At 34.8% G+C, this 25,405-nt stretch overlaps 1 protein-coding gene and 1 long non-coding RNA gene across 5 annotated transcripts in view; one reads left to right on the plus strand and one right to left on the minus strand.

Moving 5' to 3' along the window:
- The first annotated feature begins 16,203 nt into the window (after nucleotides 1-16,203).
- Nucleotides 16,204-25,405, plus strand: part of LOC122294099 (disease resistance protein RPV1-like) — a 36,915-nt gene continuing 27,713 nt past the window's right edge. Inside the window, exons 1-6 of one of the 4 annotated variants that reach the window (XR_006237491.1) lie at nucleotides 16,204-16,954; nucleotides 17,238-18,342; nucleotides 18,425-18,715; nucleotides 18,828-19,304; nucleotides 19,493-21,259; nucleotides 21,700-22,136. Coding sequence is in view for 3 of the 4 variants with exons in the window: in XM_043102562.1 (XP_042958496.1) it covers nucleotides 16,383-16,954; nucleotides 17,238-18,342; nucleotides 18,425-18,715; nucleotides 18,828-19,304; nucleotides 19,493-20,203 (3,156 nt within the window). In the remaining variant the exon portion in view is untranslated. Of the gene's footprint in view, nucleotides 16,955-17,237; nucleotides 18,343-18,424; nucleotides 18,716-18,827; nucleotides 19,305-19,492; nucleotides 21,478-21,699; nucleotides 22,137-25,405 lie in introns of those variants that run through there. The other 3 variants (XM_043102562.1, XM_043102563.1, XM_043102561.1) reach the window with 3 other exon arrangements.
- LOC122294103 lies at nucleotides 22,568-24,899 on the minus strand. The gene is made up of 4 exons (XR_006237493.1): nucleotides 24,617-24,899; nucleotides 24,449-24,533; nucleotides 23,101-23,164; nucleotides 22,568-22,901 (listed from the first exon to the last, which is right to left on the minus strand). It is a non-coding gene; the product is annotated as an uncharacterized LOC122294103 (long non-coding RNA).

The following is a 25,405-nucleotide window of genomic DNA, read 5'->3' on the forward strand; positions in this document are numbered from 1 at the left end:
GATTTGTAATATAATACTATTTAAGGAAACAATACACGTAAAAGAATATACAATGAAACGAAAAATATAACTTGCCATACTGATGATACTCAAGATCCTGGTAATTGATCATCGTGATCTTCAAATGATTTTGAGTTGATATGTTGCATGGTTTTTTCCGTATTAGGCTACTCTTCACTAGGGAATACTCTTAACAATATATTGCTTGTACGTATGTGGAGTATGATGATTCATCTTGGTTAGTTAATGATTTCTCAGTCCATATTCGAAACCAAAAATCGGAGCTCACAAACATGGAAACATGCATTTTCTTCTAACTTGTAATGATTGAAGGAAAAAAAAACTAAGCCACATATGAATTTATACTTTAAAAAGACTAGTTAAGGTTACAATTTGAACTCTTTGGAGTCATATGAAAAGGCCATGAATTACTTCTCCCTCCGAGTTGATTAATATCAGATCTCATTCCCTACTTTTTTTTATACTTAATCCAAAGGTATTATATAATGTGTGAAAACCAGTCTAGCCGCTACAAGGGCATCGTATTGATTTAATAAATTATACAAAGCTCAATATCTACCATTTATGGATAACTTACAGCTATACATTTGCTATACATGGGATCCTAACATGCTATACATGGAAGGTGATAGATACACAATATGCAGAGATTATCAAGGGAGGGAGTCATAACTGTAACGAGGGAGAGAGTCACGATAGTAACACTACAATACATATCTGTCATATAATTGGTCTGCATTTCTTGTCTCAGATTAAGTTGAAATCAATAACCTCATTGGACGTCACTCAGCTTTGGTGCTTTGATGCCTCTGCATATAAAGGCCAATCTGGCACCCCCAGTTCCATAAAATGTACATATATTAGTACCATGCAGCACCATTGATATGAACATTTGGGATGAGAAAGGTGGACTTACATGCCATTCCATGGTTTGATGTTAGTGTGGTGCTGGGCTTGGTTACAGGAACTTGTAAAAATGTAGAGTTCTTTAATTCTATAGCATAATTCAAAATTTGCATATTTTGAGTTATTTTTTATGTTATATACTATGGTTCCCATGGTTTCTAGTAGGGGTGTAAATCGGTTTGGTCCGGGGGGGTGATGGACCGAAATTTTTAGTCCATCATTTTTCCCAGACCGAACATCCATAGGGATTGGTCCGGTCCGGTCCAATTATTTTTTTTTCTTCTTTTTTTTTTTCTAAATATCTATATTCTACATATGACAATTATAATTTTTAAAATTTTTACATTGTTTGGTTTTGGTTCGATAGCTCAAGTGTTGCTAGAGGGGAAATAGTGAAGTATGAATTAAAGAGTTTTGATTTTTCTATTAAACAACGATAAATATTCTATCAATTCAAGTCTCGTCAAAATTAATTGTTCTATCAATTTAGAGGTACGAATCAACAATTATACAAGAAATCAGTGGTACTATATCTATTGAGTTGAATTCTAGATTCTCATTGCGTCATGATTACCAGAAACTTGTTGCAATAAACTCCCATGTAGAGGAAATGATGAACTTATTGGCTATATATGGAATCGAACGATGTTCGCTTTGTAGGAATTGATCATGGGATGGGTGGCGCTGGTAAGACAGCGCTGGCCGAAATAATTTATGATCGAGCTTCTTATCAGTTTGAAGGAGGAAATATTATTTCTTGTATTAGAGAAAAATCTAAAGCTTGTAGTCTAGCTTCTTTACAAAAACTTCTTTCTATGATCATGCAAGAAGAAATACATATATATGGGATCATCGTGAGGGAATTAAGGTGATCATAAGGAGCATGCTGCGTATATAATAAAAAGGATTTTATCGTCCTTGATGACGTAGATGGTGAAAAAGAACTAATGGCATTATCAGGGAGTCCTCATTGGTTTGGTCTAGGCACTAGCGTGAATATATATCATAACTTGCAGAGATAATTATTTGTTGAGAACAAATGAAGTTAATTATATTTCCAAGGTTACATCATTCACTTCTTCTAGAACATGTAGCCAAATCAATCAATAGTTTTACCAAATTAATTTAATGTTTGATATTAGGGTTGAGCAAAAATTTGGAAATTCGATTTTGTTTCCAACTACGCACCGACTCCGGAATTTTTTTAACTAAAAAAGTCGGAGGTAGTAATGTACTGACTCCGACTCCGATATTGTACATATTTTATAAAATTATATGTATTTTTTATATATTAATCATATATATTTTATACAACTATAACTTATATAGTTAATTAAATTCAATAATATACTAATATGAACAAATTATTATAAAATAATATGCTTATACTATAATATAAATAGACTAAATTCACTAATAATTGTTTAGTATACTTAAACACCATACTATTAACTATTACTACCATGTAACACTAATGTATAATAACAACTAATTTATAAAGACTAATGTATAATAACATAAAATACTAATTATATAATAAGTAATGTATAATAACATTTAATACTAATGTATTATGTATAAACACAAATATATAAATTTATAATAACATGTAATACTAATTTATAATAACTAAAATATAATAACACATACTAGCAATATATAATAATCAATGTATTTGCACAAATTGTGGGACATGGGTGTCTAATTTTGATAAGTTTCTGAAATATCACGTCGTGTTTGCTGATTTTGGAAAATTAGAACCTGTGTTTGCACAAATTGTGGGAAGTGGTATGGGCATCAGTGAGGGATCGAAGAGAAATGAGAAACACTATACACAACCATCCTACGTCCCCGCGGCGGCATCACGTCCCACGTGGCAAAAAGCCAACGACGCCGTTTTCTTCTGCATAGAAAAACTACCCAAGACTTCTTGCTTCCGCCCCAAGGCCAAGCCTCTCCCTGTCGTCGTCTCTGCACCACTATCACTGAAAGTGTTCCACTGCCCAGCCCCATGAAAGAGCTGCAACCACCGTGTTTCTGTTTCCCCTACAAAAATTGCCAGCCTCCATCTCACATAACGCCTCTGCTCAGCCATCGCGAAACCACCATGGTTAGCACCACAATGAGCCACTGCATCCTCCCACGGCACCACCCCATCCCACGAAGGACCACATGTTGTAAACTCTAAGCACAAAGCAATTCAGAAAAAATATCTAAAGTATTATTGAATTCAAAACAAGCTGTTGGCTTATATAAGCCTTACAAAGAGATAAAATTTGAAACAAACAACCCACGTTTTACTGATCCTAATAATGTGGTAAATGGCTAAGGAAATGGTCAGACTCTACCTACATGTCCTGAATAATAGGATTTATTAACTTAATGAACTTTGACAACTTCAACTATAACTCTAACAACCCCAACAATTCCTCCCCTAAACTGATTGTAGTAATGCTTTCAATTTACTCGTGGTACCACACACACACCCATTGACTCACGCAGCTTCAAGAACACATCCAACTTAAGTGGTTTTGTCATAATGTCTGCAACTTGTTCTTGTGTGACACAATGCTTCAGCTCAACAATTCCATCTTTGGTCAAATCACGCAAGAAATGAAACCTTACATCAATGTGTTTGCTGCGTCCATGCATGATTGGGTTCTTGGATAGCTTAATAGTGGAACTGTTGTCACATAACACAGTGGTACAATTTCCTTGAGAATGACCAAGCTTCTTCAATACTCTCCTCATCCACACCACTTGACAAGAACAAGAGGCAGCTGCCACAAACTCTACTTCAGTAGTGGACAAAGCAACTATAAGCTGTTTTTTTTTTTAAGACCAGGACACAGCTCCTTCACCGAGTAGAAACACATAACGAGAAGTGCTTTTCATGTCATCTATATCTCTTGCATAATTACTGTCTGTATATGCCATCAATTCTCCATTACCCTCCTTTCGATAAAAGACTCACAAATCCAGAGTACCTTTCAAGTATCTTAACACCCTTTCGCAGCTTGCAAATGCAACTCAGTTAGACTTGCCATGAATCTGCTAATGAGAGACAACACATACATCAAGTCCGGCCTTGTTGCAGTTAGATAAATAAGACTTCTGACCAATTTTTTGTACATGGTAGCATTCACCTTGGCTCCTTCTTCATCCTTCATTAGTCTAACGCCAGGAACAATGGGATTCTTCACACTATTACTGTTCTCCATTCTAAACTTCTCCAAAACTTCTTTTGCATACTTTCTTTGACTAATATAAATGCCTTCAGGATTTTGTAAAACCTCCACACCGAGAAAATATTTCATCTTTCCCAAATCAGTTATATCAAATTCAAGTTTCATAGAATTCTTGAACTTAACAAACATACTCTCATCATTACCAGTAAAAATTAGATCATCAACATATAAGCTAACAATCAAAATTTTACCTCCATCTCCTGTTTTTATGAATAAGGTGTGTTCACAGCTGCACCGCTCAAATCCTTCTTTGACAAAATATGCTTCAATTCGGCTATACCATGCACAAGGAGCTTGTTTAAGGCCATACAATGCCTTCTTCAATTTGTACACCTTATACTCTTCACCTTTCTTCTCATAACCTTGTGGTTGCTCAACAAAAACTACTTCATTTAGCTCTCCATGCAAGAAAGCTCTTTTGACGTCAAGCTGAAACACACTCCAACTATTTCGAGCTGCTAAAGCAATTACCATTCGAATCGTATCCCACCTAGCCACAGGCGCAAACACCTCAGTATAATCTATGCCATGCTGCTGTGCATACCCTTTTGCCACCAACCGAGCCTTACACTTGTCAACCTCGCCATTTTCGTTGAGTTTGGTCTTGAAAACTCACTTTACTCCAATCTTCTTCAGTCCTTTAGGCAAATCTATCAGCTCCCAAGTCTTATTTCTTTCGATCGCTTCTATTTCCAAGTCTATTGCAGCTCTTCACTTTAAACTTTGAACAGCTTCTTCAAAGGTAGCCGAATCTGTAGTTGAGGTAAACAGAACCAAATTGTTGTGCTCAACTTTTTGTTCTGAAAATTCTCCCCCACTCACATAATCTTCAATCCAGAACGGTACTCTTCTGTTCCTCCCTTCTGGTGAGCTTTCTTCAGATGTCGGAGAATTCTCTCCAGGTGATTCACTCAAAGATAAGCTAACCTCTCCTCCTTCTTCTTCTGCTACCACCTCCTCTTCAAATTCTTCTTCACTTTGATCATGTTCACTTCCTTCTTCATTACTACCTCCCCACTCAAGGATATCAAGTCTTGCTTCTTCACTACTTCTCCCCCAATCCCCGCACTCATTTTCTTCAAAAACCACATCTCTGCTTACAATTATCTTCTTGGACGCTGGATCATAAAGTCTATATGCTTTAGACTCTTCACTCATCCTTAGCAGTACACATTGAAAACTCTTATCATCCAGCTTCTTTCTCTTATTGTCTGACACATGAACATGGCCAATGCATCCAAAAACGCGAAAATAATCAACATTGGGTTTGACACCACTCCAAGCCTCTTCAGGAGTCATATCTTTCACTGCCAATGTAGGACTTCTATTGAGCACATGTGCTGTCCAATTTACTGCTTCTGGCTAGAAGTTCTTTGGAACTTGCTTCTCTGATAACATACTTCTAACCATGTTCATGATTGTCCTGTTCTTGCGCTTAGCTACTCCATTTTGTTGGGGAGTGTAGGTTGCAGTGAGCTGCCTACTAATACCATTTGCTTTGCAAAAGACATTGAACTCGTGAGAGGTGAACTCTCCACCCCTATCTGTGCGCAGACAACAAATAAAAGCTCATGTCTCTTTCTCAACAAGGTTTTGATAATTCTTGAAGATAGTAAAAGCTTCAAATTTTTCAGAAAGAAAATATATCCACACCTTACGACTGTAATCATCAATAAAGCTTATGAAATACCTCATCTTACTATTGGAAATAGGTTTGATGGGTCCACAGATGTCAGCATGTACCAACTGTAGTTTTTGTGATGCTCTCCATAAACTCCTCTTTGGAATTGCATCCCTGTGTTGCTTTCCCACCATGCAATCAGTGCATATTTTGGATGGTGCCTTCAATTGTGGTAGTCCTCTCACCATTTGCTTATATTGCAATGTTTTCAGACCCTTGAAACTTAGAGGCCCATATCTGCAATGCCAAAGGTTTGTGGTTTCTTCAAGAATTGTTTGGAAGCAAGTGGGAGCTTTCAACAGAATTTTTGCAGACAATATGAACATCCTGTTTGCAGACATTGCTGTTTGCATAATAAGCTCGTTCTTGGGATGATAGACTTTACAAACTCCATGTTGTATCAAAATAGCTACACCTCTTTCTTGCAATTGTCCAACACTTAATAAGTTATTTTTCAACTCAGGTATATAGAAAACATCAGTGATTACCTGAGTAACTCCAGCAATTTGCAACCCAATGTTACCCTTTCCCAACACAGCCATGTTGGAATTATTCCCGAGCTTCACAAATTGCCGGAATTCCTCATCAAGATCTGAGAACCACTCCTTATTTGCACACATATGATTGCTGCACCCTGAGTTAAGGAACCAGACATCTTCTCTCCTTGATTGATTAAGCTCCACATATGACATCAGCAACATTTCTTCTTTTTCCTCAAGCTCAGCATAATTCGTTTCCTTCTCCCATTTAGGACACTCATATTGAAAGTGCCCTAATTGATGACACTTATAACACTCAACTGTAGCTTTGTTGAATGCTTGTCTGCCTCTTCCACAAAAAGCTCCACGAGCTTGACCGCCTCCTCTTCCACCAATTCTATCATCGTAGGTCACCTTTAGTGCCTGCTCATCTCCTCCATGCCCATTCACCCTCTGCTCATGTACCAATAAATTGCTTTGCAACTCATCAATGGTTAAGGTGTCTAAGTTATTAGACTCTTCAATTGAACACACAACATAGTCGAACCTTGATGTCACTGATCTCAAGATCTTTTCAATGATCACCATTTGCTGCATGTTTTCACCAAGAATCTTCATCTTATTTGCTATGATGAGTGTTCAAGCGAAGTATGCATCAACACTCTCACCCTCTTTCATATGTAGAACCTCAAACTCCTTCCAAAGAGCTTGGAGTTGCGCTCTTTCGACTCTTGTGGAACCCTGGTACTTTTGCTTCATAAAATCCCAGATGTGCTTGGCAGTGTCTCTGTTGAGGATCGTCTCCATAATGGTTTGATTAACGGCTTGGAACAGATAATTCTTGACCTTCAAGTCTTTTAGCTTCTGGTCTGCAATTGATTTTTGTTGTGCTTCAGTAGGTGCCACTCCTTCTGCTATAGCAGGGATTCCAATCTCCATCAAACTCCAGTACTCCTGAACGAAGAAAATTTTCCATAAGCATGGACCAATGATTGTAATGGCCATCAAACTTAGGAATTGCAGGTTGAACAAAATTAGTTTCAGCTGCCATACTTCGATTCTCTCTCTCCTCACTCTTTCTCTTCTTAAGAAACTGCAGTTTCTATTCTCTCACAATCAAGCCCCGTGACAGGACTCAGATACCAGATTGTTGTAAACTCTAAGCACAAAGCAATTCAGAAAAAATATCTGAAGTATTATTGAATTCAAAACAAGTTGTTGGCTTATATAAGCCTTACGAAGAGATAAAATTTGAGACAAATAACTCACGTTTTACTGATCCTAATAACGTGGTAAATGGCTAAGGAAATGGTCAGACTCTACCTACATGTCCTGAATAATAAGATTTATTAACTGAATGAACTTTGACAACTTCAACTATAACTCTAACAACCCCAACACCACATAGCTGCAACCCAGCCTTCTGGCACCTAAGGCCATGGCAACCACCAAACAAGCGTTCATGGAAGCCATGCCGGATCAACTATGAGCCTTCACCACGGACAGCCCCGAGCATGACCACATTGCCCACACCTCACTGCCAACCTTCTCCTCAACCACCCGTGGTGCCACAGCTATAACCTAGCTGTAAACCACGTAGATCCACTGTTGGCCATCACCGAAAAGCCCCTATTTTAGCTCTCTGGAATAGAGCAATCCTATTGCTAGTCCTTAACCCTTTTCAATGCCAACAGCCATGACAAGGGACATATAGCAGCACCAGTCAGACTGACCGTAGAAGACGCCGGTAGTGCCACCCCAAGTCCACCGTGTCCCTCTTGGTAAGCCCATGCCGATCCTTCCCACAATCTCCTCTCACGTTGTCTCTCTCTCTCTCTCTCTCTCTCTCTCTCTCTGCTCAGCCACCCAACTCTGTCGAATCTCCTCCACCGCATTCTCCTATTCTTGGTATCAACACTCAGAATTGGTATTCTTTTTTGTTTTTACTTATCGTCAGCAACCAAAGGGAGTATTGAGCTTTCGGTATTTACCTTTTTGGTATCGATGATTTTTTTTGGCATCTATGATTTTTGTGTTCATATATATTTTTTATTGGATGCAGATATAACCTTGATAAGCTTTATCTGTGTGGTTTGAAGGAAAGAGTCCTGATGAATTTTGTTGCCTATGATTATTTTGAGAAAACGGTTGAAAATTTCGAACCCCAAAAAGACAAAAAAGGTGTTGTTGACAGTGGTGGTGAATCTGAGAAGTATGTAGACAAAGATCATAGTCAAAATTCGAAACATAAGAATGAGGAGATGGATGATTATGCAAAACGAAGCTCCAAGTGCTCAAGATCTGAAGATGAGTTGCATGATCTTGATCAACATAGAGAGAGGGTGATCTCATCAAAGATTGCGGTCCAGAGATGGGGAAAGAGATCGGCACAGGAGTAGTCGGGAACATAAGGATAAAGAGAGATAGGGATAGAGATACGGGATAGGGAGGAGAGGAATGGAAATGAGAGAAACAAGGATAGAGATAGAGAGCGGGATCGCGATCAAGATAGAGATTTTGCACGAGACACACCATTTCATTAAGGACACATAGGACCCAGTTGCTCGGTGACTACCCCTCTTGTTTGCAGTTAGCATTTTTCAAAACAAAAATATAACAAAAACCAAAAATTGAAACAAAATATATGTTTCTTCGTGCTCTTGAAATAAGTAGGTGAAAAGAATATCTATAACATAATCCCAGAATATGCATAACGTGGTCTTATCATAAACTGCATACTAGTAAAATTATTTTCTGTAAGAACTTATTTTTAATAACAATATGGCATGTATAGATCATATATAGGACAAATTTTGGAAAAAAAAAATATTAAGTATTTTGAAATATAAATGATATATATGGTATTCTTGTACTGTCACATCATTTCAATGAGTAATGAGGCCATCCTGATCTATATATCAAGATAATGGCTGGCTCCATTTTATCGATTAGAATGTGTAGATAAAATGGCGTGATTATCCCAATGATCTTCTTGGAAGACGGCGGACATATTCTGTATATATATATATATATTAAGAATAATGCTACTATCCTTCCTCAATTTATTCCTTCATTTTAACTGTTGATATATTGATTTTTTTCGAAAGTAATTATTGCTGTATTGGTATTTTTTATTTTTTAAAAAATGTTTAAACATGTTTAAAAAATGTTTGCAATAAAAAATAAAATAAAATAATACAATTTGTACTAGGAGCACACCAAATAGACAAATTGAGAAGGTATAATAACACTACTCATATATTAATATGGAAAAATATACTTGCAAGCACAATTATGCACTAATCTGTGCACCAATGTGATGTGATTGGTTAAAAAGTAAATTTTATTAAAAACAGTGTTAATTTAAATTTTAAGTATGAATAAATCAGTATTGGTACACAGATTAGTACGCAACTGTACTTGTATGTAGCAAAACTCTATTAATATTTAGTAAGATTAATAAACGTGTATGATAATAATTATTTAAGATTAATAAACTTATTACTATTTATAAAGAATTCAACTTATCTCAATTTAGCTAAATATCTAAACGAGGTCTAAGTCATTCGATTGTCCAACACGCTCGATGGGTCTAATAGTGTACATGATTATTTGTGTCTTAGTCAGAAAGTTCTAAAGTTGGTGGAAACCACCCGGAAATTACATACCTTGTAGCGGATAGTTCAGCATCTACTTTGAACTTTCCATCTCATGTTGATCAGTACTAGTACTATTTTTATTATTTTTATTTTTTTATTTAATAATTATAGAAGTGATTATAAATAAAATTGTATTTTTTTTAATTTTTTAATAATTAAAAATGTTAAAAGAATATTTAAAAAAATAATAAAAATATAAAAATTTTAAATACACTATAAAATAATAAAAAGATAATAAAAGAATAATAACACTTTCATTATCCTTCTTTGAGTCAAGGAGAAGCGAAGTTACGCAGAACCTTAGCGTGCAAATGCAATTCATTGGCCCTACGCGTTTTAAAATTTCTTCCTTTTTGCATGCATTATTAATGTTGATGACTACCAAACGAGAAAGCTGACCAACGTCGGCTTTTGAGTGTACCTGATAATATTTTAAATAGACAAGAGACTTAATTAAAAAATAAATAAAAAATAAAAAGGTAGGTTTAAAAAGTGTGTGCAGGGAAGTTTCTCTCCACAATGTCGGTAAGAAAAGTTAGTCCTGATAGAAAAAGAATAAAGTAATTATTAATCTGCAATTATTATATCAAATGAATTTCTTCTTATTGTAGAAAATATAACTAAGTCAATCTACAGCTTTACTAAATTAATTTAATATTTAGGTTGAATAATAATTCAAAAATCTAATTTTCCGCCGACTCCGCACCGATTCTAAAGTTTTATTAACTAAAAAGGTTGGAGGTGGCGATGTATCATGTACCAACTGCGATAATGAACTTCGATATTGTACATATTTTATAAAAATATATTTTTTTATATATTAATCATATATATATATTATATAACTATAACTTATATAGTTACTTAAATTTAATAATATACTAGTATGAACAAATTATTATAAAATAATATGCTTATACTATAATATAAATAGACTAAATTCATTAATAATTGTTTAGTATATGTAAACAACATACTATTCATTGTTACTAATGTATAATAACATATAATACTAATATATAATAACTAATGTATAATAAAATTTAATACTAATATATTATGTATAAACACAAATATATAAATTTATAATAACATGCAATACAAATGTATAAAAATTAATATATAATAACATATAATACTAATATATAATAACATTAATTTGTGCAATGATTTACTTTCTCAATTTTGGTTATGTTTTAATAAATTGAAATTGAAAAAATATTTAAAAAAAAAAAAACTGAAATCCGGATGCCCAAATATGATTAGTGAGAGCCTAAGATTGTTAAATTAAAATTTCAGAAGGGGTAAGAAAAAAATCCAATAAAAAAGTCTAAATCCGACTCCGCTTCGACAAATTTAAATCAAAGTCGGATCAGAAGCTATACAAATCGAAGTCAGAGTCAGAATCAAAGGTAGGGCACTCCCAATCCGACATTGTTGGTGCTCAGCCCTATTTGGCATCATGCTATTGAACACAGGACATAAAGAGAAATTTCACAGAACCTTTGTATGCATTCATAGGTCCAAAGTTTGCGTTTTAATGAATTGTATGGAGCAATGTTTTGAATACCGTACCGGATGGCGTACCGGTCAAGGCACTGGAACGAAATATTTCGATACCGGTACCGTTTCGTTTACCATTTCGGAATAGTCGATATATAAATAAATTATATATATAAATATATATATAAATTATATTTCAAAATAATAATTTATATATGAATAAATTATACATGAATACATATGTATATATAAATTATAAATAGTCTAATATGAATTGGGGTAAAAAAATAAGATTATAACTTAAAAAAATGAAAAAAAAAAAAAAAAAAACATGAAGGCCGAAATACCGAAATACCGGCCGGTACAGGCTGGTACAGGCCGAAATACAGGCCGGTACGGCCGATATTTCAGCCGGTACGAAACAGGTACCTTACCTGTACCGGCCTGGTGACCGGTACGGAATGTACCGGCCGGTACGGTACGGTACCAAAAACTATGGTATGGAGAGTTGGCAGAACCTTCTTATGCCATTCAAAGAAATTACTTCTTTTATGCATTTTATTTTATTAATCTTCTTCTAGATCATGACTAAAGGTTGGTTTGGATTCAAAGATGATATGAGATGGTTTTAGATGAAAGAATAAAGTTAAAAAAAATATTATTAAAATATTATTTTTTAATATTATTATTATTTTAAAATTTAAAAAAAAATGAATTGAGATTTAAAAAAAATTAAATTGTTTATTATATTTTATATAAAAATTTAAAAAAATTATAATGATAAAATGAGATAAGATGAAACTCTTTTCAAATCTAAAAAGAGCCTAAGTCGTACTTTGACCATATGGACAATGAATGGCACGAGATTAGACTTGGAGAACAATCAATGTGCAACTTGTGATTAGACTGTTACTACTTTTAGTATCGTCCAAATTCGATTTCAATTTATAAGGGCATGTGATGGGTTACCATATATTATTTTATATATATATATATATAGAGTGTCAAGTACACTTAGTATGACAAATCTGGCAGAATTAATAGACAAAATTAGCAGGAAATTTGGTAATGGCTGGCTTCATTTTATCAATTAGAATGTGTTGATGAAATGGCGTGATTATCCCTATGATCTCCTTGGAAGACGAACACGCTCTGTATACATATATATATATATATATATATAATTATTTATGAAAATTAAAAAAATACTTAGAAAGAAAAAACACTCAAATATATATATATAATTATTTATGAAAATTAAAAAAATACTTAGAAAGAAAAAACACTCAAATGATTTTGTGTTAAATTTAAGACTCCGTTTGGATACAGAAATACTCTCAATCAACCTCATCTCATTTCATCATTATGATTTTTCTAAACTTTCAAATAAAATATAACAAATAATTTAATTTTTTCAAATTTTTAAATAATAATAATATAAAAAAATAATATTTTATTCAACTCATCTTATTTCATCTCATTGTCCAAACTAGACCAAGTCATTTGATTGTCCAACACACTTGACGGGTCTAACAGTGTACCTGATTATTTATGTTTAAAAAATGTTAAATATATTTAAGAAAAATTTATATAAATTTTTTTCTCCACATATAAGTTATTAATACCTTGAAAATTATAAAATTTAAATTTTAAAAGAAAACTAATACTCGAATAAAAGTATAAGTAAAATTATAAATACACATGACATTACTCTTTGTGTTTTATTTAAAAGGTGATAAAGTTGGTGGAAGCCACCCTGGAAAATTGGAAATTACGTACATACGAGCTTGTAAGCAATGCGTTCCATAACCGATAGTTGATTAACCGATAGTTGATGCTGCATCTACTTCAAACTTTCCATCTCAGGTTGACCAGTACCAGTACTATTTTTATTGTTTTTATTTTTTTTAATTTTATTTTAAAGAAGTGAATATTAATAAAGTTATATATTTTTTAAATTTTTTTAATAATTAAATATATTAAAAAAATACTTAAAAGAAAAAAATAAAAAATTTCAAATATACTATAAAATAATAAAATAAGAGAGTAATAAAACTATCATTATATAGCCTCCTTTGAGTCAAGGAGAAGCGAAGCTACGTAGAACCTTGGCGTTGGCGTGCAAATTCATTGGCCCTACGCGCACCCTACGCGCACGTTTTGAATCTCTTTCTTTTAGCAAGTATTATTAATGGCGAGCCCCTTCGGACCGGTCGGGCTGTTTTTCTCATAATAACAGCCTCCACACATGAAATGACACGTAGGCAAGCTCACAATAAACTGTCTGAAGGAGATTCCAGCCGATTGATTTCAGAAACAACCCACTACGTATTACGAAAGGAAATACCAGGAGCTCTCTCTTCCAAACAACCAGCTCGACTTCGCCGCACCATACCAGCACTGTTGCCGCCAACAAGTTTTGTTGCCCCCCACTGGGGTATTTTCCTCCGTCGCCTCCCAATGAGGTCATTTCCTCCATCGCCCCCCACCCCCCCAAAAAAAATTCCTCATTGCTCAGTCGCCCACCACTGAAAAGCTTTTCCTCCATCGCCCCCCATTGATTTGTGTTGTGCTCTGTATCACAGACAAAAAGGCCCAGATAAAGAAAGTGAATCGATTGTTTCTTTCTGCAATTTGCGTATAGTTAATTGGGAAGAGAAAACTCTGTCGTCTTCTATTTGATCTCAATGATTCTTTTACATGACCGAATACTAAAGGAACCAAAATCCAAAATCCAAAACCCAAAAAGAAAAAAAAAATTGAAACAAACAGAGGAAAACAGTCATCAAAATCCCTATATGGAGGCCAAAAAGAAACCAAGCTTGCGCCACCACGCTCGGGTTCGAGTTCGTGCCGCACCGTGAGGTAAAGCTCCGTCGCAGCTCGAGGTCGAGCTCTGTCGCGGCTTTGGGTCGAGCTCCTTCGCACCATGCGAAACGGGGTCCGTCGCATTGGTTCTGGTCGAAACCAAGCTTGAGCCACCACGCTCGGGTCCGAGTTCGTGCCGCACCGTGAGGTCAAGCTCCGTCGCGGCTCGAGGTCAAGCTCTGTCGTAGCTTTGGGTCGAGCTCCTTCGCACCATGAGAAACGGGGTCCGTAGCATTGGTTCTGGTCTGGTTTGGGATGGGGGCTTTGGCGGAAAAGGGAGAGTTCCGTGGGATCGATGGGTCTGGTTTGGGATGGGATGGGGTCTGGTTTGTGTATTCAATTTCTTATCAGCTATAGTCAGGCGTATAAAGAGGTGAAATGGAGGAGTTACGTGGCAATAGTTTATTGGTGGGCTGTTATTTGGGTATTAGCAGATTGATCGGTGGGAAGGTTTTCTCTTATTAATGTTGATGACTACGAAAGGAGAAAGCTGACCAACGTCGACTTTTGAGTAGACCGCGTGCTATGTCGTTGCCTGATGTCTCAATTCCTATCACCAATTTTAAGCAAGCAATGATAGAAGGGCATAATAATCTCTTGCTTTACTGAGGCAAAGTTTTTGTATTCTTAATTAAATTTGTATATATCTTAAAGAGATGATCGTTACGGTAATAAATAGATTATATAAAAGTAATTTTATAAATTAATATAATTTAATCTGATTTGTTAAATTTATTTTATAATAAAATAATTTTATAATCTAACAAATTACATAAAATCATATCAGTTTGTAAGATTATTTTTATGTAATCTATTTATAATTAAAGTATTTCTCTATCTAAAATTTGAGTACTTCATTTTCTTTATTATATGCGACACTAAATATTTGGTTGTCGGAAAAATTAGAAACAAAAAAATAAAAATAAAAATAAATCAAGTAGTTAATAATTTGCAATCACTATATAATCAAACGAATTTCTTCGATCAACCTCTAGAAAATATAATCAAGTCAGTCAACAGTTTTATCAAATTAATTTACAATTTTATCGTCATTCTAAAAACAAGATGAGAGAAGCTGCGCAGAACCTTCCTATGTCTTCGTAGATCGGCCCTATGTATGTACGCGTTTTAATTAATGAATTGTAAGGACGACCGAGGAGAGTTGACAAAGTCTTTTGGCCGTGTCATTCAAAGGAATTGATTCTTCTAAGAAATTACGTTGAAAATCTACTGTAATAGTTACCGGAACTCGTACTACTAACATAATCCATATATACTTGAGCTGGATTTGAAAAAATTAAGATTTTTTTAAACAAAATAATAGATCAGTTATTACTTTTTTACTATCTATTTATTATTATTTTTTATTTAATTTTTTATTTTATTTAATGATTAAAAAAATGACTATTAGTACAATTATATATTTTTAAAATTTTTTCTTAATGCTTAAGAATGGTAGAAAAATATTTAAAAGAAAATGATACAAAAATAAAAAAGTTCTAATATCTTATAAGTAGTAAATGGGAACTAATAGAGTTATTACCTATCACTACCCTTTTTTTAATCAAACCAAATAGAATAAGGGCCGTGATGGGTTACCATAAACAGGGCTTAAATAAACCGAAAGTTGATACTGTCCACCCTGGAAATAACGTACATGCGTGCTTGATCTGGTAGATTAATATTTCTGCAACAACCAAACACTTCCAACTCCTTTTGGCATCTTTACTCCAACCGCGAATCACGCCAGATTAAAAAGCATAAAAAGGGGGCGCACCTCCACTTCTTTCCATTTCAATAACCTTTTGACTACATAAACCGAAAGTTGATGTTGTCTACCTTGAACTTTCCATCTCAGGTCGGCCACTACTACTAGTACTCCATTCATGGCTAGCTTCTATTATATATACATACAGATCACCTCAGGATATCCTCATTGTTCTTCTCATTATCTAAGCCCGCAAATTACCAATATTCCCTTCCACATTTAAGCTTCTAAATCTCTTGAATTGCATTCATGGCCACCCAAACACCCTCTTCATCTACTTCAGAAGTTAGTAAGAAAAGAAAAAGAAGACCCACTTCATCTACTTCTGAACTTGGTAAGAAAAGAAAAGGAGATGATTCATCTCCGCCTCGATGGAAATATGAAGTTTTCCTTAGTTTCTATGGCAAAGACACTCGTAAGAGTTTTACGGATCATCTATATGTTGATTTAAAACGGAAAGGCATTCTCGTCTTTAGGGATGATGAAACACTCCAGCGAGGAGAATACATTTCTAAAGCGCTTCTGAAAGCAATTCGAGAATCACAATACGCGATCGTCATTTTCTCTGCAAATTATGCTTTTTCCAAATGGTGCCTCATGGAACTTGCTGAGATAGTTGAATGGGAGGAAAAGAAAAGGCTCACAGTTCTTCCTATTTTCTACCATGTGGATCCTTGTGACGTGAGAAATCAGAGTGGGTCTTTTGCAGAAGCGTTCACTGCACATGAAAAAGATCCCAAGATAGACAAGAAAGATACGGATATGTGGAAAAATGCTTTGAGAAAAGCCGGCAGTATCGCCGGATGGCACATACACGACAGGTAACATTTAGCCCTCTTTTGATCTTCTTCCATTGATAGCTAGCAAGCAATTAACATCTATATATCTACTTAAATTATAACATTTATAATTTTTAAAATGTTTACATTGTGATCTGGTTTGACAGCTCGAGTGTTGCAAGAGGCAAAATATTAAAGTACGAATTAAAGTGTTTCGCTTTCTCTAATAAACAATGCTAATTATCAGCTAAAGCTAGCCTTTTTTGTTTTTTTGGTTTGTGTCGATTCAAGTCTCGTTAATATTAATTGTTCTATAAATTTATAGGTATGAATCAACAATTATACAAGAAATCAGCGGACGTCTATCTCGTGAGTTAAATTCCAAATTCTCACGTCATGATTATGATAAACTTGTTGCAATAGACTCCCATGTAGACAAAATGATGGAGTTACTGGATATGGAATCGGATGATGTTCGCTTCGTAGGAATTCATGGGATGGGTGGCGTTGGTAAGACAACGCTGGCCGAAATAATTTATGATAGAGTTTCTTCTGATTGTCGATTTGAAGGAAGCAGCTTTATTTCTCGTGTTAGAGAAAAATCTGCTACTGCTCGTGATCTAGCTTCTTTACAAAAAGAACTTCTTTCTATGATCATGCAAGAAGAAATACCTATATGGGATCATCACGAGGGAATTAGGATGATAAAGAAGATACTGCAGAATAAAAAAGTTTTTATCGTCCTTGATGATGTGGATAGCGACGAGCAACTAACGGCATTAGCAGGGGATCGGAAATGGTTTGGTCCAGGGAGTAGGGTGATTATAACTAGCAGAGATAGTCATCTATTGAGAACACATGAAGTGAAGCATACCTATAAGGTTAAGCAGCTTGAAACAACAAAAGCTTTGCAACTCTTTAGTTTGTCAGCCTTCAAGAAAACCCATCCAATAGAGGATTACAAGGATCTATCTATGGATTTTGTAAATTATGCTCAAGGCCTTCCTTTAGCTCTTAAAGTTTTGGGTTCCTTCTTATATGAGAGAGAAATAGATGCATGGAAAAGTGAGAAAGATAAACTAAAAGCAATTCCTAATCCAAAAATTATGGATGTACTTCAAATAAGTTTTGATGGGCTGCAGAAATTGCAAAAAGAGTTATTTCTGGATCTGGCGTGTTTGTTCCAGAAGTCCCTCGTAAGTTACGAGATGTTAGAAAGTTGTGGTTATTATCGCATCGACATTGAAGTTCTCATTGAGAAGTCCCTCATAAGCAAATCAAAATATGGATGGTGTAAGGATTTGTCCATGCATGATTTGCTAAAAGAAATGGGCCAGGAATTAGTTCGCTGTGAATGCCCTCAAGTACCTGGACAACGTAGTAGACTGTTTCATGTGGAGGATCTCTATCAAGTACTGAAGAATGATACTGTAAGTTGATTAGTGTAGACATTAATATAAAACGGTATATTTTCTTCCTAATTCTTGCTAACCTGTTGTTCTTGGTTACCAGGGAACTGATGCAATTAAAGGCATAGTCATGGATTTTTGTCCTAAAACGAAACAGAGACTCAACGCCGAAGCATTGTCAAAAATGAGAAAATTGAGATTTTTTAAATTCCATCATTCTCAAAATATAAAATGGCATGGAAACCCTTTAAAATACATGCCAACCAATGAGTTGCAATTCCTAGAGTGGTCTGGATATCATTTGAAATCCTTGCCGAGCAGTTTCCAACCAAAAAATCTTACTGTACTAAGGATGTCTCGCAGCCACATCAAACAACTATGGAAGGGACCGATGGTAAGTTCTTCCCTCAAATAAATAAGTATTCTTCTTAATAACCACCTTTATTTTCCCAAATAAGTTAATATATTCATATTTTGATCCAATTAACTATGCTTGTTTATAACAGGATTTAGACAATTTGAAGGAATTTGATCTGAGTTATTCTGAGAACTTGATTGAAACACCAGATTTGACAGGAGCCCCAAATCTTGAGAACATAAACCTGAAAGGTTGTAAAAACTTGTGTGAGGTCCACCCATCCATCGGAAGTCTCAAACGATTAAAACAATTGGCACTTTACGAATGTTCAAGCCTTGAGAAGTTGCCAGACCTGAGTAAGTTGGAATGCCTGACAAATTTGTGGGTAAAGGAAACTGCTATAACACAAATACCATCTGTCAATCTACTCCCCAAGAGCATGAGTCTTTTTACTTTTGAAGGACGCGAGTTGATGAGAGATTCCACCTATGATATCGGATCACTTGTAGAATATCATATGGAAGGAAAACATGAGGTACAAGTAAGGTGCATTGATTTTGACAGCAAAGCAGAAAAAATTTTAGACATCGCAGGTGGAATTGTTGCGAAATTAAATGGCGATGCGGTAAGTCAGTGTGTCTGATCTCTCATTCTCTTCTTTAGAAACAAACAAAACATGTCAGAGAAATGCTTTAATAAAAAAGGATTTCATTTCACAAATAGAAAAACTAATCATTGCCAAACTAATCATCGCCTTGCAATTGCTTAATTTTTGCTGCAATTAACATCTCTTTTTGTGGGTTGTTTTTACAGATGATGATAAGTGGGTGGTCGCTGGGATTCAATATCCCGGAGTGGGTCCGGTATAAAAGTAATGGCTCCTCTGTAACGATAGATTTGGATGGTATTACGAATCCGGAGATGGGGTGTGCTCTCTTTATTGTTTGTGATTCTGATGAATTCTATCCCCTTGATGAAGATACTTCAATTTCTTTGTTATTCAAGAAATGCATTGATTTTTCAACGGTGCGTCTTGACTTATTGTTTAGGAGGGATGAAGAAGAATATTGGGAAGAATGTTCTTTTAGATACTATTATATGCCTCCTCTCTTGGACGGTTGTTTAACTAAGGGAATTGGATTCTGGGTGTATATACCGGCAGTTTTGCAGTTTTTGCAGTTTTTGAATATACGAAGGAGGTTCATTAAGATTTCATTTCAAGCATGCTTGTTTGATGAATTAGGTCTTGATCCATTGATAGAAGTGAAAGAATGCGGGGTGCATTTAGTATGTCCAGATGATGGTGCCAAGTCAGAGTTCTTTAATAGCATTGCTCCTTTTCGCCGTTCGGTATCTTCAGATTCAGATTCAAATTCAGATTTCCATCGTCTATATAGTGCTGTTATTGGAAAGAAAAAGGAAACGGGATTTGGAAATTTCCATATTAGGCGAGCGAGCTCAGTGGAGCTATTTCATCTACTATTCAGAGAGATGTGCAGAATGTTTGAGAATCTTAAACTATAAAATCCTCAAATAATGTTCTCTGCTATTAATTTGCAGTGGATTTAAAATTACCATTTACCAAGAAGGCTTTTTGTTTGTTTTTTTTTTTTAATTCTGGATAGCTTTTTATTCTGAAACAGTACGTGAATTATGCTCCTTTCTGTTGGTGTTTATAAGTTTATTGTGCATTAGAATTTCAATGTTCTATAGTTTCTTGTGCTTCAAAGTATCACGAGATGTGTATCTTAATTTGCAAAATACTTCTACTATTAGGAATTAGCTTTGCGGTCTTAAGTGTTCTCTTGAAGAGGATTGGAAAGTAGTACGTGAAAATCAAGATCCCCTGAAATTCTAATATTTTGCTTACCATATTAATTAATTTGTATTTAATTTCCAGAGCTAGTAGTTTTCTTTTCTTTTCTCCCCAAATGAGAATAATTGGAATTGATTCTATGCCAATTACGTGTTATTTTTCTTGAGCGGGTGGTTGTAATATTTGTTATAACTTGTTTCTACGTACCTCTGATAAAGGTAAAAAAGTGTCTTTGAAAGGAAGTTATGAAGTGGCAGACATGGTATTGTTGTAATGTCTATTAAAATGAGGGAAAATCAACAGTTTTTGAGTGCAAGTTGCGCCCAGAGTATCTTATAGTTACTTTGTTCGTAGAGCAGCAAAAAATTAAACAAATCAGCATTTGTTGCGCTGTGGATATTCCATTATTTGGTGCTTTGAGATTATGAAGTACTTGCCATGCTGACCTAATTATTCTCTTCACTCCAAAGGAAAATTTTCATGCTGATTATTTCCTTTTTTTTTTTTTTTAAAGGCATTTTTTTTTCTTCTTGGTTCAAAGGGTTTACCTTTCTATTGTCACCGTTACAAAATTTCTATTTTATTTTTCTTCCTTGAGGTCAGTTTGTGTCTTAGTTGAACGTAATGTATATTCATAATTTGCCACGACCCAACTCCTTTCACCTCAGTTTGCTTTCGTGCTTGTAGGATGCTAGGCGAAATGATGTTGATCTCAGCCAGTATAAGGGGAAGATGCTCTTGATGGTCAATGTCGCATCGCAATGGTATGCTTTAGCTTTTCGTGTTTTATTTTTCTTTTTAGATCTGTTAGTGCCTCTGTCTTATCAAGTGCGGAAAGTTGGCTCAATTCTGTTGGAGACTAAACATTGGATGATAATATTTGGATCTGAATAAAATTAGCCAGTATGTGAATTATGCTCCTTTCTTTCTTGTTATTTAGCTGTAGTACTGGATGATTTAGTTCTGACGTTCACTTTTGAAAGATAGTGGATCTATCCTCTGACATTCACTTTCGAAATTTGTGGGTAGACATGAGAGATTGAAAATTTGAAAGTAGCAGTTGTTTTTATTTTTTATTTTTTAATCATTGTATAATTGTACGAGACAGATTCAATTCATTCATTTGCTTCCTGGGTTTATGCCTTTTTTCTCCTAATCTTAGTTGGAGTAATGCCTGATGAAACTTTATTTCATGCACTGTAAGGTGGATGTGAATGGTAAAGAAGCTGCTCCGTTGTACAAGTTCTTGAAGTCTAGCAAAGGTGGGCCTATTTGGAGACAATATAAAGTGGAATTTTTCTAAATTCCTGGTTGATAAAGATGGGAATGTTGTTGACCGTTATGCAAAGGTGGCCATAGAAAAAATGAAGCCATAGCTTGTTTTGTAATGGACTTTTGTTTTTGTACTGGACTTTTGCATTTGTATTGGACATGCCACTAAGTAATTATTCCAACATATTTTGGTGTATTGAGAAGTTGTACATATGTCTTTCTCGAACTTTGTTGGAGCTTGGAGTTGTAAATATGTGTAGCTCTAGTTTTGGTAATTTGAAAAGTTCTACTAGACTTTTGCATCTAGTTGAAGTTTCAGTCAAATTACAAAGTCCAAGAAATGATACTGTCAACTATGATTTCCGGTTTTCTAGTTTATATTTTTATTTTATAAATCTGATATAACATGTTTTCTAGTTTTGTTTTCCATGGATGTCACATATAATCCATGAGCCAACAACTCTAGATCCAACAACACAGGCAGAATGATTATTTTTTTCCACTAATGTGAGTTACCATTCATCAATACCATCTGATACACAATTACAATCCGAAACATGGCATGATCTGTATGAAAACCGGTCTCAACCAACTTTTAATTTTGAGCATAAGCATTAAACTTGGGCCACAATATAATTATCTGAAAGTTCCAATATGATAACATATGAATCATGAAGTAAAGTCCATTCTGATCTATCTAAAGTTGAATTATCTGCTTTCACTCTATCATCACGAACCTGCAACTACGCTTCTTTAAGAAAAAATCCACAAAAATACATCAAAGCCACAAAAATGCATTAAATCCACAAAAAATCCCTATATTACATTCAAGCCACAAAAATACATTAAATCTACAAAAAAATCTTTGGATTACATTCAAGCCACATAAATATATTAAATCTACAAAACAAATACATTAAAGTCCATAAAAATACATTAAATCTACAAAAACAAATCCCTAGATTACATTCAATCCACAAACAAATACATTAAAGTCCACAAAAATACATTAAAGTCCAGAAAAAATACATTGAAGTCCACAAAAATCCATTCAAGCCACAAAAATCATTTCAGTGGTTGTGATCCGTCCATCCCATGGTGCAACGATTGTGATCCATCAAACCCAAAGTGCATCTATAAAGAATAAAACCCAAATATTAACGTGGTGTCAATAAATACATTAAAATATCAGAAAAAATTGGGATCCACTTACACTTTTTTTACTCTGAATCACTGTTTCTCAGAGTTGGGATCCAGTAATTCAAAAGCTGTGCTTTGTGGCACCCTGGTGATAAATACTCATAAAAACAAAGCAATAAATGATATAACATACCACGGATGGGGGATTTGAGCTAGATGATGTTTGCGTAGATGGCTGTTCTTTCCCGCTTCCCATGCTGAGAATGAGACAAATGCATTGTCAATATATGCATGGATATATAAGCTGTTCAAAAAAAAAAAAAAATACTCTACTTTTGAAAATTAGCAAAAGTAATGCCATTTGTTTATGATCTTAAATATAACTCAATTTTAAAACATGAAGATATATATGCTACATTTGTATGTGTCTGTAAGATTGAGTGAACTAATAATTAAAATGATGGAAAGCTATATATAATTGTTTAGAATGAAGTAATTCAATTGCTTAAGCGTTAAATAGAGTGAGGACTATATATAGAATCCTTTATAGCATAATTTTGGCAGTTACCATTTGTGAGTCAATTCATGTTTCTTTACCAGATTATATCAATTATTGTCTAACATCCAGCTGTCCTTTTCCTGAATATTCCTTTGTCTTATCATAATATTTCTCCCACGTACATGGAATGGATAGAGTGAGGACTGTATATAGGAAAACAATAGCTCCAACTTATTTAATGAATGAAGAGGGTGACTTGCCCTCTCTTTCTGTATGTCCATGCACCATTTGTCTTCATCAAATTTCTTAAAGCTTCCTGACCGAAAGGAAATAGGCCCGTAGGTGGGGATGCCCAACAAGAATAGATAGCCATGATCATGCACATGCTGAACCAGTGTTAGGTATGCTATGAGGAGACAACCAACTGAAGTAGGATTTTCATAAAGTAATGCCAAAATTTTTTGAGCAATTTCTCAAACATTTCTCAAAGCAGGGCACCATCTAAATAGAAGGTAAAGGAAACCTTCATTTGAAGCTTTTTCAATTTAATCAAATGAAGAGGTAACAAATAAAAATCACATTATATACTGCAAGTGAAGATTGATGACCCCTTATTAAAAGAAAAAGTACTCAAAATCCACGAGTCTTTGCATGTACTTCGCGGCAACTTCGAATATATGTATGTTAATGCACAAACATGAGATTAAGATCAAAAGATCGGCAATTAATCTCTCTTCTCTGATCAACTATATGCATGTCACCATCTCGATCAAAAGCTGCTTAAGCAAAACTACTTTGGTTGGCATACATAATCCATAACGACAGCACCAAATAAATCAAAGAATAGAAAAAAAGAGAATAGAAAAGGCATACACGCATGCACAAAAGTCCTATATATTTGCATAAAATACATGTACGCCTAATTACATGAGTTGCTTCAGCCTTAAAGAATCTAAAGTCAAAGACATGCATGCTTTTCCCTTCCAGAATCATGGAACTACATGCAGCCTTGGGAGATATACCATATATAGAACATACGTACCTCCAAGAATAATTTTCACTGAGATGATGGCTTGACACAGATCCACCCACGAGGCCCGAACTCTGCTTGTGTCAAAGTACCCAAACTGTTCAAGACCAGAGCCAGTCATTAAGCAAAATTTTGAAACGAAATCTTGGAGAATGCCTGAAGAAATGTGTAAACACTCACCAAGAATATGCGGAGGACTGGGTTGGGAGAACCGAATCACCTCTCATGGCAACCACAGATCTCTATCTCACCCACCCCGCTGCGACTCAGAGTTACGGGTACGTGACGACGGCGACCCAGACAACCGGACGGTGACAGCTACCAAAGACATCGACCGGAGACGCACGGCACGATTGCGAGGGCGACGTCTCTGCTCAGATCTCCCTCTCTCTGGTTTCGCTCTGCATATCCCTCCCAAAATCTATTTCCCTCCATTCCGTGATATTTGCCTCTCTCTTTTCTTTTTTTGTTTTTTATTTTTTTATTGGCTGAAGTGGCACTGCCACGTCATCTGATACCGCGGTAAATATTATTAAAATATTGTTAAAAAATAATATTTTAATAATATTTTATTAAATTTTTAACTTTTATCTCAATTCAATTTAATATCTAAATTCGTTCTAATATTAAGTTAAATTAAAATGAATTAAATTTTTTATAAATAATAATGAGTTAAAATGATAAAGTGAATTACGTGAAATTTACTTAAAATATAATGTAGCTAAGTACAAGATGATAGAAATTACGTAGAACCCTATGTACGTACGCGTACACGTTTTAATTAATGAATTGTGAGGACAATTAAGGAGAATTGACAAAGTCTTTTAGCCGTGTCATTCAAAGGAATTAATTCTTCTACGCGTTTTATTTTAAATTTCTTCTAGATCAGGAAATTTGGCAGAATTAACAGACAAAATAAGCAGCAAATTTGGTAATGGCTGGCTCCATTTTATCAATTAGGTTGTGCAG

The sequence above is a fragment of the Carya illinoinensis genome, chromosome 14, assembly GCF_018687715.1.
Source record: "Carya illinoinensis cultivar Pawnee chromosome 14, C.illinoinensisPawnee_v1, whole genome shotgun sequence".
NCBI lineage: Eukaryota > Viridiplantae > Streptophyta > Magnoliopsida > Fagales > Juglandaceae > Carya > Carya illinoinensis.